The sequence below is a fragment of the Elaeis guineensis genome, chromosome 3, assembly GCF_000442705.2.
Source record: "Elaeis guineensis isolate ETL-2024a chromosome 3, EG11, whole genome shotgun sequence".
NCBI lineage: Eukaryota > Viridiplantae > Streptophyta > Magnoliopsida > Arecales > Arecaceae > Elaeis > Elaeis guineensis.
Window position 1 is genome coordinate 20,066,078 of NC_025995.2, and position 13,392 is coordinate 20,079,469.

At 40.2% G+C, this 13,392-nt stretch overlaps 1 protein-coding gene across 6 annotated transcripts in view; it reads left to right on the forward strand.

Moving 5' to 3' along the window:
- Positions 1-13,392, forward strand: part of LOC140850800 (putative ion channel POLLUX-like 2) — a 64,938-nt gene that overhangs the window by 27,971 nt on the left and 23,575 nt on the right. For 4 of the 6 annotated variants that reach the window (XR_012139648.1, XR_012139649.1, XM_073253714.1 and 1 more), the window contains exons 5-8: positions 4,473-4,548; positions 5,057-5,155; positions 5,257-5,411; positions 5,523-5,627. Coding sequence is in view for 4 of the 6 variants with exons in the window: in XM_073253714.1 (XP_073109815.1) it covers positions 4,473-4,548; positions 5,057-5,155; positions 5,257-5,411; positions 5,523-5,627 (435 nt within the window). In the remaining 2 variants the exon portion in view is untranslated. Of the gene's footprint in view, positions 1-4,472; positions 4,549-5,056; positions 5,156-5,256; positions 5,412-5,522; positions 5,628-7,054; positions 7,196-13,392 lie in introns of all 6 variants that reach the window. The other 2 variants (XM_073253712.1, XM_073253713.1) reach the window with 1 other exon arrangement.

Genomic DNA, 13,392 nt, shown 5'->3' on the forward strand with positions numbered 1-13,392 from the left:
GAATTTTATGACTTATTTAATATTTAAATATATATTTTTAATGATATGTCACTATCCATCATAAATGAGATGGTAAGAGAGTGAATATCGAGGAGAAGAGCGAGAAAATGGAAAGGAACTATTTTCGAGCTTTCTTCTCCTCTATTATTCTGTCTTTCTCCCCTCCTCCCTCTATCCCCCACTCTTAATTTGAGACAAGAATAATTATATTCCTCTCCTCCTCTCCCTCTCTCTCTCTCTCTCTCTCTCTCTTGCGCGTGCGCTCATCTCTTTGTGGTCGACGCCATGATGGTGGCCTTAGGAAGCTTCTCAATTCGGTAGTACACTTTGAATTCTCAACTTCTTTCTTGCTTTCTCGTTCTTGGATTTGGATCTGTGATTTGTTTCTATTTTTTCTTCTTTTAGAGAGTATACAGCAAAAAGGAGGAGCATGGATTTGGCAAATGCTAGCCGTTCGAAGGGGATGGGGATAGGAAGAAAGAGGGAGAGAAGTTTGGGTTAGTCTTCTTTTTTTTTTTTAAAATTCCTATAAATCATGTATTACTGGTGTATTAGGAGCCTAACCAATGGTATATTAAGACTAAACAGGGTTGCTATTGATCTAACCCGATATGACCTATTTAATAAACAGGTTAAATGGGTCGGGTTGGGTAACTTATTTATTAAATAGAATAGGTTCAGGTTTCAAAATCAGACTTGTTTAATAAATATGTCGGATTCAGATTTGGACTTTTTTGATCCGACTCGCATCCGACCTGATTTGTTTATGACCCGACCCGATCTAGCCTGATTGCCACCCCTACTACATGTAACCTTTGTTGAATAGGTCCAAAATATTACATTAAACCCATGTAGAGTAGGTTCGAAGTATTATATTTAACTCCAGAGTCCAAAGTAATTAAGTTCTGGAATGACCAAAATTTCAATGTATAACCCCCATTGGTGGGGTCCAAAGCGTTGCCAGATTGAGTCTAAAGCAAATGCACGAGATTCAATTATGTTGCCAATACAATTTCATCTTGTTTTCCAAATTAAATGATTGCTCTAATTTTTTATGAAAACCTCAAATCATATATAAGTATCAAATGAGTTTTGACTTTTGAATATTTGATAAACATGCATGGTTTCAACCATGGTTCGCCAAAGTGCACTAAACCATTCGATTCGGGGTGTGCGAAACCATATCGGTGGTTGATCAGAATGGTTCTAGCATTCGAGATGAGAAATCGGCTAGAAGGGGGAGTGGAGAAGGAAAGAGAGGAAGAGAGAGGGGGAAGAGAAGGAGAGGGAGGAGAGGGAGAGGAGAGAGGGTCTTCGGAGGCTGTCGGAGGGCAACCGAGCTCACTGCACTGCTGTCAAGCTTGATGAAAGCTAAAGGAGGGTTGGAGGGAGGGAAGGAGAGGGAGAGGGAGAGTTGGTTATTGGAGGACTCTAGACAGCCAGCGAGGCCAATGAAGGTCAAAGGAGGGGCTCTACCCTCTTGTCGATCGAAATAGGGGTTTGGCCCTTGTTTCATTTTTTTTCGGATGAACTCAACAATTGTGGTCTCGACTTCATTTAAAATTTTGAAAATAACAAAAAAATTATTTTGAGCGCAACAGGGTCCAGAGTTCATTTTTTTTGGGTGAACTCAGCAATTGTGGTCCCGACTTAATTTAAAATTTTGAAAATAAAAAAAGTTATTTTGAGTGCAATAGGAGTCCAGAGTCCGGAGCCCCTGCTTCGCCCCTCCGCACTATTCCTCATCTCTAATGGCTCTCTGATGGCCTTTGGTGGCCTCCATCTCTCTTCCTCCCTCCCCCTCTTTTCCTCTCTTTCTTTCTCCCTCTCTCCCTCCTTGTCGATTTCTTGTTTTGAATGCCGGAATTGTCCCAATCCGCCACTGGCATGGTTGTGTACGCTCCGAATTGGGTAGTTTAGGATGGTTTCGTATTCTTTGGTTGAGTGTGAGTTGAAGGAGGTTGCTTATGTTCTTGATGTGGTTGCTGGTGATGAGGATCTATAGGAGTTTGAGGATGATAAGACTACGGTACATATCATGAGGTGTGTACTTGCCACATGTAAGGGCTAGGATCAAGGTTTTCAGAATCGTCTCAAATCGGACAGTTTGGGACATGCTGAACCAGACTGATGGAGAACCGGGATGGTTCGGCTTGAAAAGCGACACACACCGGCGTCGAGGGAAAAAAAGAGGAAAAGAGAGGAAGAGAGAGAGAGGTGGAGAGGGAGAGAGACCACAACACCGTCAGAGGCTGGCGTGGCCTGCTGTGGCCATCGGAGGGCGGTGGAAGCCTCCACATTTTGGTTCGCACGATAGGGCTTTTAAATGAGAGAGAAAGAGAGAGAGGGGGGAGTGACTTATTGGAGGGAGGGTAGCTGGCAGAGGGCCCATCGGAGCTTGCTGGGTGGCCGCCATGGCCACCGGCCGGCGGAAACCGCACGGGCGGATCTGCGACTGCCCTGTTTTTTCATCACATTTTTTAAAAACATCAATGAATAGTGAAGCCGGCAATCAGTTTGCCGGCTTTATTTTTTGATTTTTTTTAAAAAGACAAAAATAGTGAAGCTGACAAATGGTTTGCCGGTTTTACTTAAGTTAAAAAAAAAAAAGACAAACAGTGAAGCCGGCAAATTGTTTGCCGGTTTCACTTAAGTGAAGCCGGCAAACCAATTGCCGGTTTCATGTTTTTTTAGCTTTTGAAAAGAAAAGCCTTGTGAAACAGGGTGATACCTGTTCCTTCATCACATTTTTAAAAAAATTGATGAATAGTGAAGCCGGCAATCATTTGCCAGCTTTATTTTTTGATTTTTTTTAAAAAAGACAAAAATAGTGAAGCTGACAAATGGTTTGCCGGTTTTACTTAAGTTAAAAAAAAAAAAGACAAACAGTGAAGCTTGCAAATTGTTTGCCGGTTTCACTTAAGTGAAGCCGGCAAACCAATTGCCGGCTTCATTTTTTTTAGCTTTTGAAAAGAAAAGCCTTGTGAAACAGGGTGATGCCCTATTTTACACCCACGGCGCTACACGTGTGGACTGCGCTGTCCGATGGTCCCTCGACTCCTTTTCTTTTCCCCCCTCTCTCTATCTCTCTTTTTCTCTCTTTTCCTCCTCCCGGTTCGCTTCTTTTTCTGTGTTGGTTCGTGCCGGTCCGGCCCGGTACGGACCCATATCGTGGCTGGCCAGCACAGGCTCCGGTATTGAGTTGTGAACCTTGGCTAGGATGATTGGAGATGTGCCTTGATTTTTTATACCTACATCAAATATGGTGATTAAAGTTGCAAGTTGTCGATGATGGTGGTGGTTGTGTGAATATTGTCTCTAAGAATGCTATGGAGATGATGAAGTTGGGACCAGCACCACATCTTCATCTCTGCGAAGTGGCTCAAGTGCATAAAACCACTATGCCTATTAGCCACCATTGCTTGGTATTTGTCATATATTGTGACCAAGTATGGTGCAATGTGCTTCCCATGGATGTAAAATCAAATGCCTAGTAATGGACATGGCTGACCATACAAAGAGTCTTGCTAGAGTATGTTGGGAGTTGGACAGGTTAGAGGGTGGGAAAGGAATATTGAAGAGATGCCTTGAAGATGACAAAGAATGCATAATACTACAACCTAGTGAAAAGTGCATGGGATAGTGAAAGAGGCCTGTACCTTAAATTGTTACTTAACGTTTTGTCTCACTAATGGTGACTTTTAGGACCTCCATGGAATGATGGAGGAGGGCTGTATCTTCTTGATCATCACAATCTTCACCTTTATTTAGTAACAAAGGAACCTAGTTTTGTTGCACTTCCATTTGAGACATTTCATCATATCCATCTAAACATATTATTTTTTCTTTTGTCCAGATATGATCAAAAACTCTTAAATGTCATGTGAGTTTACAGATCACTAAATAACTATGTATCATCCTTATTTGGATAAACAAAGTAAGAGCCAATTTATGTTTGTACAGGTGATGTTTGGACCTGTCACATTTCATTTATTGCTGATTTTAAATATTTTGTTAAAATCGTAGTTTTCTGGCTGGTTGCTGTATCTTTTTTTGTGAGAAGTTGTTTCTGAATAGCAAATTTCATTTGTACTTATATATGGAGAAGAATCATCATAAACCCCCAGAGAAAATAAATATGTTGAATAATTGGTTTTTAATTTCATCCAGACCACAAGGTGAGTATTGGTCCTATAGTTATATGAGGGTGTCTATTCCTCTTATGAGGTTTGGTTTTGCTATTATGTTACTCACTAAATGCTTGAAACTTGAAAGTACTTTCATTAAAATAAGAATACCCCTAGTTGTTTAATTAAATGTTTGCGCTTCATATCAGTTTTTTGATCATCTTGTTGGTTATCAAAAACGTAAGCAGCTTGTTTCTTTTATTAATATTTTGACTCTAATCATCACCCTGTATTATATAGTGGATATTATCTCTATATACAATGCCTAATGGTTTGTGAATTCAGGAGTAAGCAGCAATCTTTAGAGGACTGCTTTTGGGAAGCTTGGGCATGCCTTTGTTCATCTTCTACTCACTTGAAAGTATGAAATACCCTTAAATTACTATTTTTTAGGTTTATGCACCAAAGGCATCTTTGGTACTGCTTTAAAAAAAGCATTTACTTTCAAAGGAAAAAAGTGCTTCTTGGAAAAAATAAATGTTTGATAACAATATTTGAAGAACTTCTAAAAAGAGATGCCTGAGGCTCCAGCAGTGAGGGTCAGGAGTACATAGCCTTATCCAGTTACCCATGTTTGGAGAGGTTTTTTCTGTGTTTTGAACCGGTAACACCGAGGTCATAGTGGAGCAATCTTACCATTGCATGTAGGCCTGCCCTCATCTAAAACATACTTCTATAAGAAGAGAAATTAAATAAGTAATTTTAAGGGGAGCTAGAAATTCTAGCTTCTGGCTTCTTCTGTGAGAAGAAATTTCTGAAAAGGAGAAGCAACACCAAACATGTCCTAAGTTACTATTAATAAATTTTATGTTTTTAATATATTTTAGTGAGACATTGCTGTTAATTCAGATGCTATGCTTGTGTGACAGCAAAAAACACGTGTTGAACGTGTTATTGGACTTGTCCTTGCTATCTGGGGGATATTATTTTATTCCCGCTTATTAAGTACAATGACAGAGCAATTCAGAGTAAGTTTCTGTTTCAGAAATTATTGGAAACTGGAAAGTGAAGAATTGTTGGATCTCATTCATGCTAAGAATCTGTATCTTAATTAGCTACATTCTGGCAGAATAACATGCAGAAGATTAGAGAAGGAGCCCAATTGCAGGTTATGGAGAGTGATCATATTATCATCTGTGGAGTAAACAGTCATCTGATGTTTATACTGAAGCAGTTAAATAAGTTTCATGAGTCTGCAATCCGCTTAGGTACTGCTACAGCAAGGTATTTTTTTCCCTTTTTTTTTTTTTTCTAAATACTGTTTGGATAAGTATTGTGAGCTAAGGCCACCTTACTAACATATTCATGTTTCTCTTTTCATTAATAAATCTGAAGGAAGCAGAGGGTTCTTCTTCTGTCAGATCTTCCTAGAAAACATATTGAGAAGCTTGGAGATAGTGTGACCAGGGATTTGAACCATATTGATGTCCTTACCAAGAGGTAACAATAAGTCTGGTCCATGTTGCAGAAACTCATGCCCTTCTTTTAAAGTTTCAATGTGTCATTTGTCATTTTTTTTTTTTTTACTTGTGTAGTGCATGCCTCATGATATGGCTTTATTTTATCCAAGTCTTAGTTTATCCATGAGTGTACGGTGTGCCAGTTCATGCCTTTATAAGGGCCCTAATATTTAGTGAGGAACTCAACATGCCAAGCAAAAAATTATTACCGAAAACAAAGTTGCGATTTTTCCTTCTAACAGGGAAGGGCCCCCTAGTTTTCAGTGTTGCAAATTTATCATAGGGCCCAAAGTCAAAAGGGTTTTTCAGGACTGTGGAAAGCTTGTGTAATTACTTATAGTTATAGTCTGACACAAGTTTATCGAACCGTCCTGAATTTTCTGGTTTGGGGTGTGCTGAATCGTACTGGCAGCCAACCAGGATGGTTCCGGCATTCAAAATGGAACACAGTGAGGATGAGGGGACAAAGAAGGAAAGAGAGGAAAAAAGAGAGAGGGGGTTGGGGAGGGAAGGAGAATGAAAGGCTGGGAGGCCGTTGGAGGCCACTAGAGGCCTGCCGAGGTTGCCGGAGGGCCCCAAGGTCTCTAGAGCTCCATCCTCCGTGAAGAGAGGAAAATAGATAGATAGATAGACAGAGGGGGATGGAAGGAGAGAGAGGGAAGGAGTGGGGAGGCTGACGGTGGCTACCAGCATAGGAACTCTCTCTTCTTGGCTAAATACTCCATTAGTTGGACACGAACGCTGCTTTTTTCTATATGAGACAGAAAGCCCTTCAAGGGGCTGTTTGGGTGCAAATTTTATAAAAAAACTCAAAAAAGTGTTTATATTGGACCTAAGATAATTATATTTAGGAAAATCACTCAAAATCCATTTTGGGAAAACTGCCAACTTACAAGAAGTGAAATATGAATTTTGCAATATGGGGCCTTTTTTCTCATAAATAGTGTGTGATTCATGAAATCATATTTTACTATTTTTCTTTTTAGTAAACTCATGTAGAACCAAATGATCTGTAAAAGTGGTTGACTTGCCGTCAGTTTGTATTTCCCATCCTTCTCTCTTGTTATTTGTGGACTTAAGTAGGCTTCTTATGTGTAGCTTAGTCATCTTTCTAGTCCATGTATGATGCTGACTTTATAAGAATTTCATTAGAATGCTTTCTTCATACTGTCTATAAATGCATCAGAGTCCCCTACATAAAACATGGTCAGCGGTCGCATTATCCAAGTTGATAATTGATGGCAATCCCGTTATAGCTAATTTAAGCATCATGTTCTGCATTATTTGAGTTATTGGGCCTTTGTTGCCTTTGCTTCATATTAAGTGTTTGAGCTTAACTTCTGCCTTTCAGATACTTGTTGTAGTGCAGAATGCACCTCTAATTTCATTAGTTGTGTTTTTTGATAGATGCACCTCTATTATCTATGGTTTCATTTGGATCCATCCTTGTAAGGGCAATCCTCTCTACGCTTCTGTATGCTGTTTGCCTTTTGCGGCTTTTGTATACTTCACGATTCTAGTGAGCAAGTCTGCTACCATTATTTGCTGGTCCGTTATGTGTTCTGTTTCTTGCATTCTTACAATGAATGTTGCCTCTTTGAAATTTTTTAAAAGCTAAAAAAGACCTCTTTTACTTGATTCATGTACTTTGTCTATATCATAGTGTTAGCTTTACCAGACCTGTCATCAATATAATCTCTCTATATGATAGTCTTCCAAGTGTATAATGTCCTTCATTTGTTGTCTATATGATATCTGCCCTAGTTATCCTTCCATTTTTTTTTCATCTGATTTAGCACCATTAGAAATGAAGGCTCATCTGCTTTGTACATCTGAAGTTAGCTTTTGTGCTTGTGTTATTTGTCTTGGAAGTACAAACCTTAGACAAGTTCGCTATTTGGATCTCATGATGCCCACCATTTGGCTCAGGATTCATCTTTGCTAAAAGAGCCTTCAATGGCCTACTTGCTACTATCATCTATTAGGTATCCTGGTCTGACTCACACAAGCTCACTCAAGGTTTAGGTTAACCAATATTCAGACCCATACTTGTAAGCTACTAGTCTAGTACGACAACACTTGATATTCTAACATACGTCCATATCAACATGTTATGCATGTGTGTACCAAGATGGTGCTGATCAATTTGAAAACATTTTGTTGCTTTCTCATTTTCTTGAGGGTTTTATGTGTTTTATGTGTTATTTTAATATGTTTAGATTTTTTTTTTGTTCTACAGCGGTTCTGGGATATCATATATGGTGTGCATTGTGCAAACTTGATATTAAAAGATATAGGCCAATAAACTAGCTCAAAAAGACAAACCAAATAGATGTTTAACCCTTTATGGAGTGTCTATGCTAGGTTTTGTTGTGTGGTACTGAAACTCATACTGGTTATTCGGCGATATGATACAATATTTCCGCCTGTACCAACATAACAAAGTCAACAGGGAGGGGGAGAGGGAGAAGGAAAGGGAGGGAGAGAGGGGGGGGAGGAGGGGGAGGGAGGGGGTGAGAGAGGGGGAGAGGGAGAAGGAAAGAGAGGAATAAAGAGGGATGGGGAGGAAGGGAGGCTAAGAGAAGGGGAGAGAGGGGGCTTTCAAGCCCTCATCTCCTTTAGTGTAGGTGAACAAGGGAGGAAGCTCTGTTTCAAAATGAAACAAGGGCTTTGGCCCCTATTTTGAATTTTTTTAAAGTGAAGTCGGCACTAGAGCCATGTTTGGTTTCAAAACGGGAGCTTTGCCCCTATTCTTGTGCACCGAAGGAGATGGGGGCTTGAAAGCCCCTATGTCTCTCTCAGCCTCTTTGTTCCCCATGCTCTCTCTCCTTCTCTCTGTCTCTCTTCCTCTCTTTCCTTCTCCCTCTTTCCTTCATCAGTTTCTTGAATTGAGGGGTGGATGGCAGTCTATCCTCGATATGGCTTTATATGCCCCGAATTGGGTGGTTCGAGGTGATACAAAATTCTTTGTAGACTCAGTATTTTGTTTATGCTAACATCGAGGCCTAAGACTGGACTCCAACCTAGATATTATGCCCAGCATTGCATCTGGTTGTCTATTTGACTTGGATAGCCATCTTGATAAGGATCCTTGTCTGATGCTGGGATAGCCATCCCATTTTAGGGAAGATGGAGGTAGTAGATTTGACCCCTAATTTGATTGATATCTATAGAAGATAGGATCTAGAGAGAGAATCCTTGTTATAAACACTAGGAAGAGGGGAGAGAGAGAGAGATAGGTAAAGGTAAAACTGATTGTATATATTTCATGTTACAAGAGGCTCTATATATAGAGCAATAAAGGTTAGGTATAATGAATCTAATGATCTCCTAATGATATATTTTCTAAACAGGTTTGATATATTCCTTGTTTAGGATTATACAGATTTGATATATTTCTGTTTAGATTATACAGGGAATATTACAATGATTTGTATGTTAACATAACATGCTATCTAATTTAACACTCCCCTTCAAGCTGGAGCATAAATATTGTGGAGCCCCAGCTTGTTACAAATATAATTCATCCTCGTTTCCTCAATGACTTGGTAAACATATCAGCTAGTTGATCATTAGAGCTCATAAAAATCGTAGAAATAATATTAGATTGTAGCTTTTCTTGAACAAAATGACAATCTATCTCAATGTGCTTTGTAGCTCATGAAACACAGGATTCGAGGCAATAGAGTAGCCTGATTATCACAGAACTTCATAAGCTCAGACTGAATAATCCCAAGCTTTCCTAAAAGAGACTTTAACCATACCAGCTCACATGTGGTTAAAGCCATAGCATGATATTCTGCCTCAGTACTGGAACGAGCAACAACTCTCTACTTGCTCTTCCATGAGATTAGATTACCATCAAAAAAGACACAATATCTAGAGGTAGATCATCTATTTGAGGGAGATCCTGTCCAATCTGCATCTGTATAGCCAACTACTGGCTATGACCACGATCTTGGTAAAATAACCCTTTGGTGGTGCACTCTTTAGATATCTAAGAATGTGAACAACAGCCTCCCAATGACAAATAGTAAGAGTCGAGAAACTGGCTGACGACACTAACAGCAAAAGATATATCCGGCCTGGTGACTGTAAGATAATTTAGTTTTTCGACTAATCTCCGATATCTTCCAGGATCTGACAAAGGCTCCCTTTGATTAGGAACAAGTTGTACATTAAGGTCCATGGGAGTATCAACAGGATAAGACTCTAACATACTTGTCTCCTCCAATATGTCAAGGATATACTTCCTCTGATTCATAACTATACCCTGACGAGACCGAGCAATCTTAATACCAAGAAAGTATCATAACTCTCCCAGATCTTTGATCTGAAATTGCTGATATAAATAACCCTTCGAGCAATAATGCCATCATTATTATCACAACCAGTAATAATAATGTCATCTGCATAGACATCAAAAGAATGCACTTGTCTGACTCCAAATGCCTATAGAAAACCGAATGACCAGAAGTACTTTTGAAAAGGCTGAATTGAAGAATAATAGAGCTGAACTTCCCAAACCAGGCTCGGAAGATTGCTTCAGGCCATATAATGACTTCTTCAACCGATATACATACTCCCCCTGAGCAACATACTTAGGAGGTTGCTCCATATAAATCTCCTCGTGAAGATCATTATGCAGAAATGCATTCTTAATATCCAGCTGATGAAGAGGCCGTGAAAGATAGTGGCTAAACTCAGAAGAAGACGAACAGATATGAGTTTGGCTACAGGTGAGAATGAATCAAGATAATCTGGGCCAAAAATCTGAGTGAAATCTTTTGCAACCAGTCGAGCCTTCAATTATCAACCTGCCCATTAGGAGAACACTTAATAGTATAAACCAGCGACAACCAACAATAGACTTATCTAGAGGAAGTGGAACAAGGTTTCAAGTATCCAAAGCATGCAGCGCAGACATCTCATCATCCATTGCTGCTTCCAGTCGGAATGAGCAAGTGCCTGTATAATAGTACGAGGAATAGAGACGAAGCAAGTGAGGAAATAAAGGTAGAATATCCGGGAGACAAGGATAGATAACTAACAAAACGATCAATGGGATGTTTTGTTCGAGTATCTTTGTGCAGAGCAATAGGAACATCCAGATCAGAAGGAGCTAGTGTAGTAGGATTGTTTGGCAGAGAAGCAATTGGTGCCGGTGTTGAATCCATGGGCTCAGCAGATCTCAGGTGGTGCACGATGCTGATATGTCTGAAAATTCTGCGATCAAAGCTAGATGGAGATAGGAGGAATGGGCATAGGTGACGAGGATGTGTCACCGGTAGGAAGAGATACAAGCAGCTCAATAGATACAGACCCCTATGAGGGACAATAGATTTAGACCCAAGAGAAAAATAAGGAATGGACTCAAAGAACATGACGTCAGATGATATAAAGATACGATGAAGAACAGAGAGTAGCATCTATATCCTTTTGGGATCGAGAATATCTGAGAAAGACATTTTATTGATCTTGGGGACAACTTATCATGAATAGGACCAGACTAATGGACAAAATAGGTGCACTCAAAGACTCTTGGAGGTAAGACATGCAGAGAGTCCGTAAGAAATAAAATCGAAAAGAAAATTTGATCATGCAACAGGATGAGGGCATACAATTTATGAGATAACATGCAGTAAGGATAGCGACATCCCAAAAATAACAGGCACATGCATATGTATGAGAAGTGTTCGTGCTGTCAACAAGATGATGATTCTTACACTCTGCAATCCCATTTTGTTGAGGCGTATAAGCGCAAGATGTCTGATGAAGAATCCATGAGTAGCCATAAAGTTTTGAAAATTAGTAGATAAGTACTCACAGGCATTATCACTTCGAAGAATTTTAATGAATGTATGAAATTGATTTTAATTTCAATATAAAATGCAGTAAGAACTAAAAATAGTTTAAAATGATTATGTAATAAATACACCCAAGTCATGTGAGAATAATCATCAATAAAAATGACAAAATAGTTAAATTTTATAGAAGAAATAATTTTACTAGGTCCCTAGATATCAGAATGAACAGACTAAAGGGTGCTGAAGCATGTTTATTTGACCAACTAGAAAAAGACTATGACTCTGCTTTCCTAACTGATACGACTCACAATTTAACTCACGGACACCAGATACACTAGACACCATCTTTTGGAGATTCTGGAGATGAGGATGATCTAATCGACTGTGAATTTGAAGAGGCGTAGCAGCAACTGCACACTGGTGGTCTAGACAGCAGATACAAAACATGGGACTCAAAATCGAAACCAATCGTTCTCCCTGTCTTCGAGTCCTGCACCACCACAGAATTAGAAAAAAAGTAACTAAGCAATGCAATTGTTTAGTTAATTGGCTAATAAATATTAAATTAACAGAAAAATCAGGAATATATAGAATAGAAGACGAGTAAATTAGGATGAAGAAAAACAGTTTCTCTAACCCGAATTGGAGTAGTGGACCCATTAGCCAAAGTAATATGTGGTAAAGTTTGTGACTCAATGATATGGACAAAACTATGTTTGTGCCCAGATATGTGATCAGATCCAAGAAACAACATTACCTGATGAATGACTAAGACAGACAGTCGGATTACCATGTTGTGTTAGAGCAGTGATGGATGAGGAAGCTTGTTATGATGTCTGAAATTGAAGAAATCGTGTATACTCCTCTCCATAGATCGTAACATTATCAGAAGCGGGGCAGACATTGTTGAGTTGTCCACTGCTGATTGAGTTTGCACATTATGTGCAGTCCACTGTGGAAATCCATGAAAAGTGTAACAAGCAAGGCTTCTTGAGCCGATACCGCGTTCGTATCAATCGGTCGGCGATATGGTTTCGTACCGTACCGAACTGAGATGAACGACGAAGGCAAGCAGATCCGAACTGGAAGAAGAAAAAGAGAGAGAAATAGAGAGGAAGAAAGAAAAAGAGGGAGAGGAAGGAGCGGTGGGGCCATCGGATGGCCTCGGCTAGCCACCGTGGCCGTCGGAGGGTGCAGTCCATGTGCGCGGTGCCATGGGCATGAAATAGGGATGACGCTCCTGTTTCGTGAGTTTTTTCAAAAAAATCTAATTTTAAGTGAAGCCACAAATAGTTTGCCGCTTCACGATTTTTGATTTTTTTAAAAAAAATCCTTGAAGTCGGCAACTGGGTTGTCGACTTCATCAGTTTAAAATTAAAAAAAAAATAAAAACAGACGACGGCCTGTTTCAAAAAAGAAGAGGGCAGAGCTGCGGAGGGGCTCCGCTCGCTCGACCGCCCTCAGGCCGTCGGCATCGGCTCTCCGGCCATCGGGGCCTCGCGACGGAGGCGCCGTCCGTTTGGTAGGTCCCTCCGAGCGCTCTCTTTCTCTTTCTTGCTCTCTTGAAAGTCCTATCAGGCGATATGGGGTTCGGAAGCCCTCCGGCGACTGCAGCTGGCCTCCGACGGCTCCCATCTCCCTCTCTCTCTCCTTTCTCTCTTTCTCACTTTTCTTTTTTTTTCCTTCCGTACCATCGGTTACCGAATTTACTAGCCAAATCGTGTCGGTTCTCCGTCGGTCTGATACGATATGGGATGTATCGATCGGTTCGCACGGTATGAAAATCTTGGTAACAGATATTCCGAATATGCCCATGATGATTATAGTGGGTGCAGCAGGGATGACCACCATCACAACCACCTCTACCACCACGGCCTCGACGACCATCTCGTCCACCTCTAAAACCTGAATCTCCTGAGGACAGAGTGGATAAGGTAG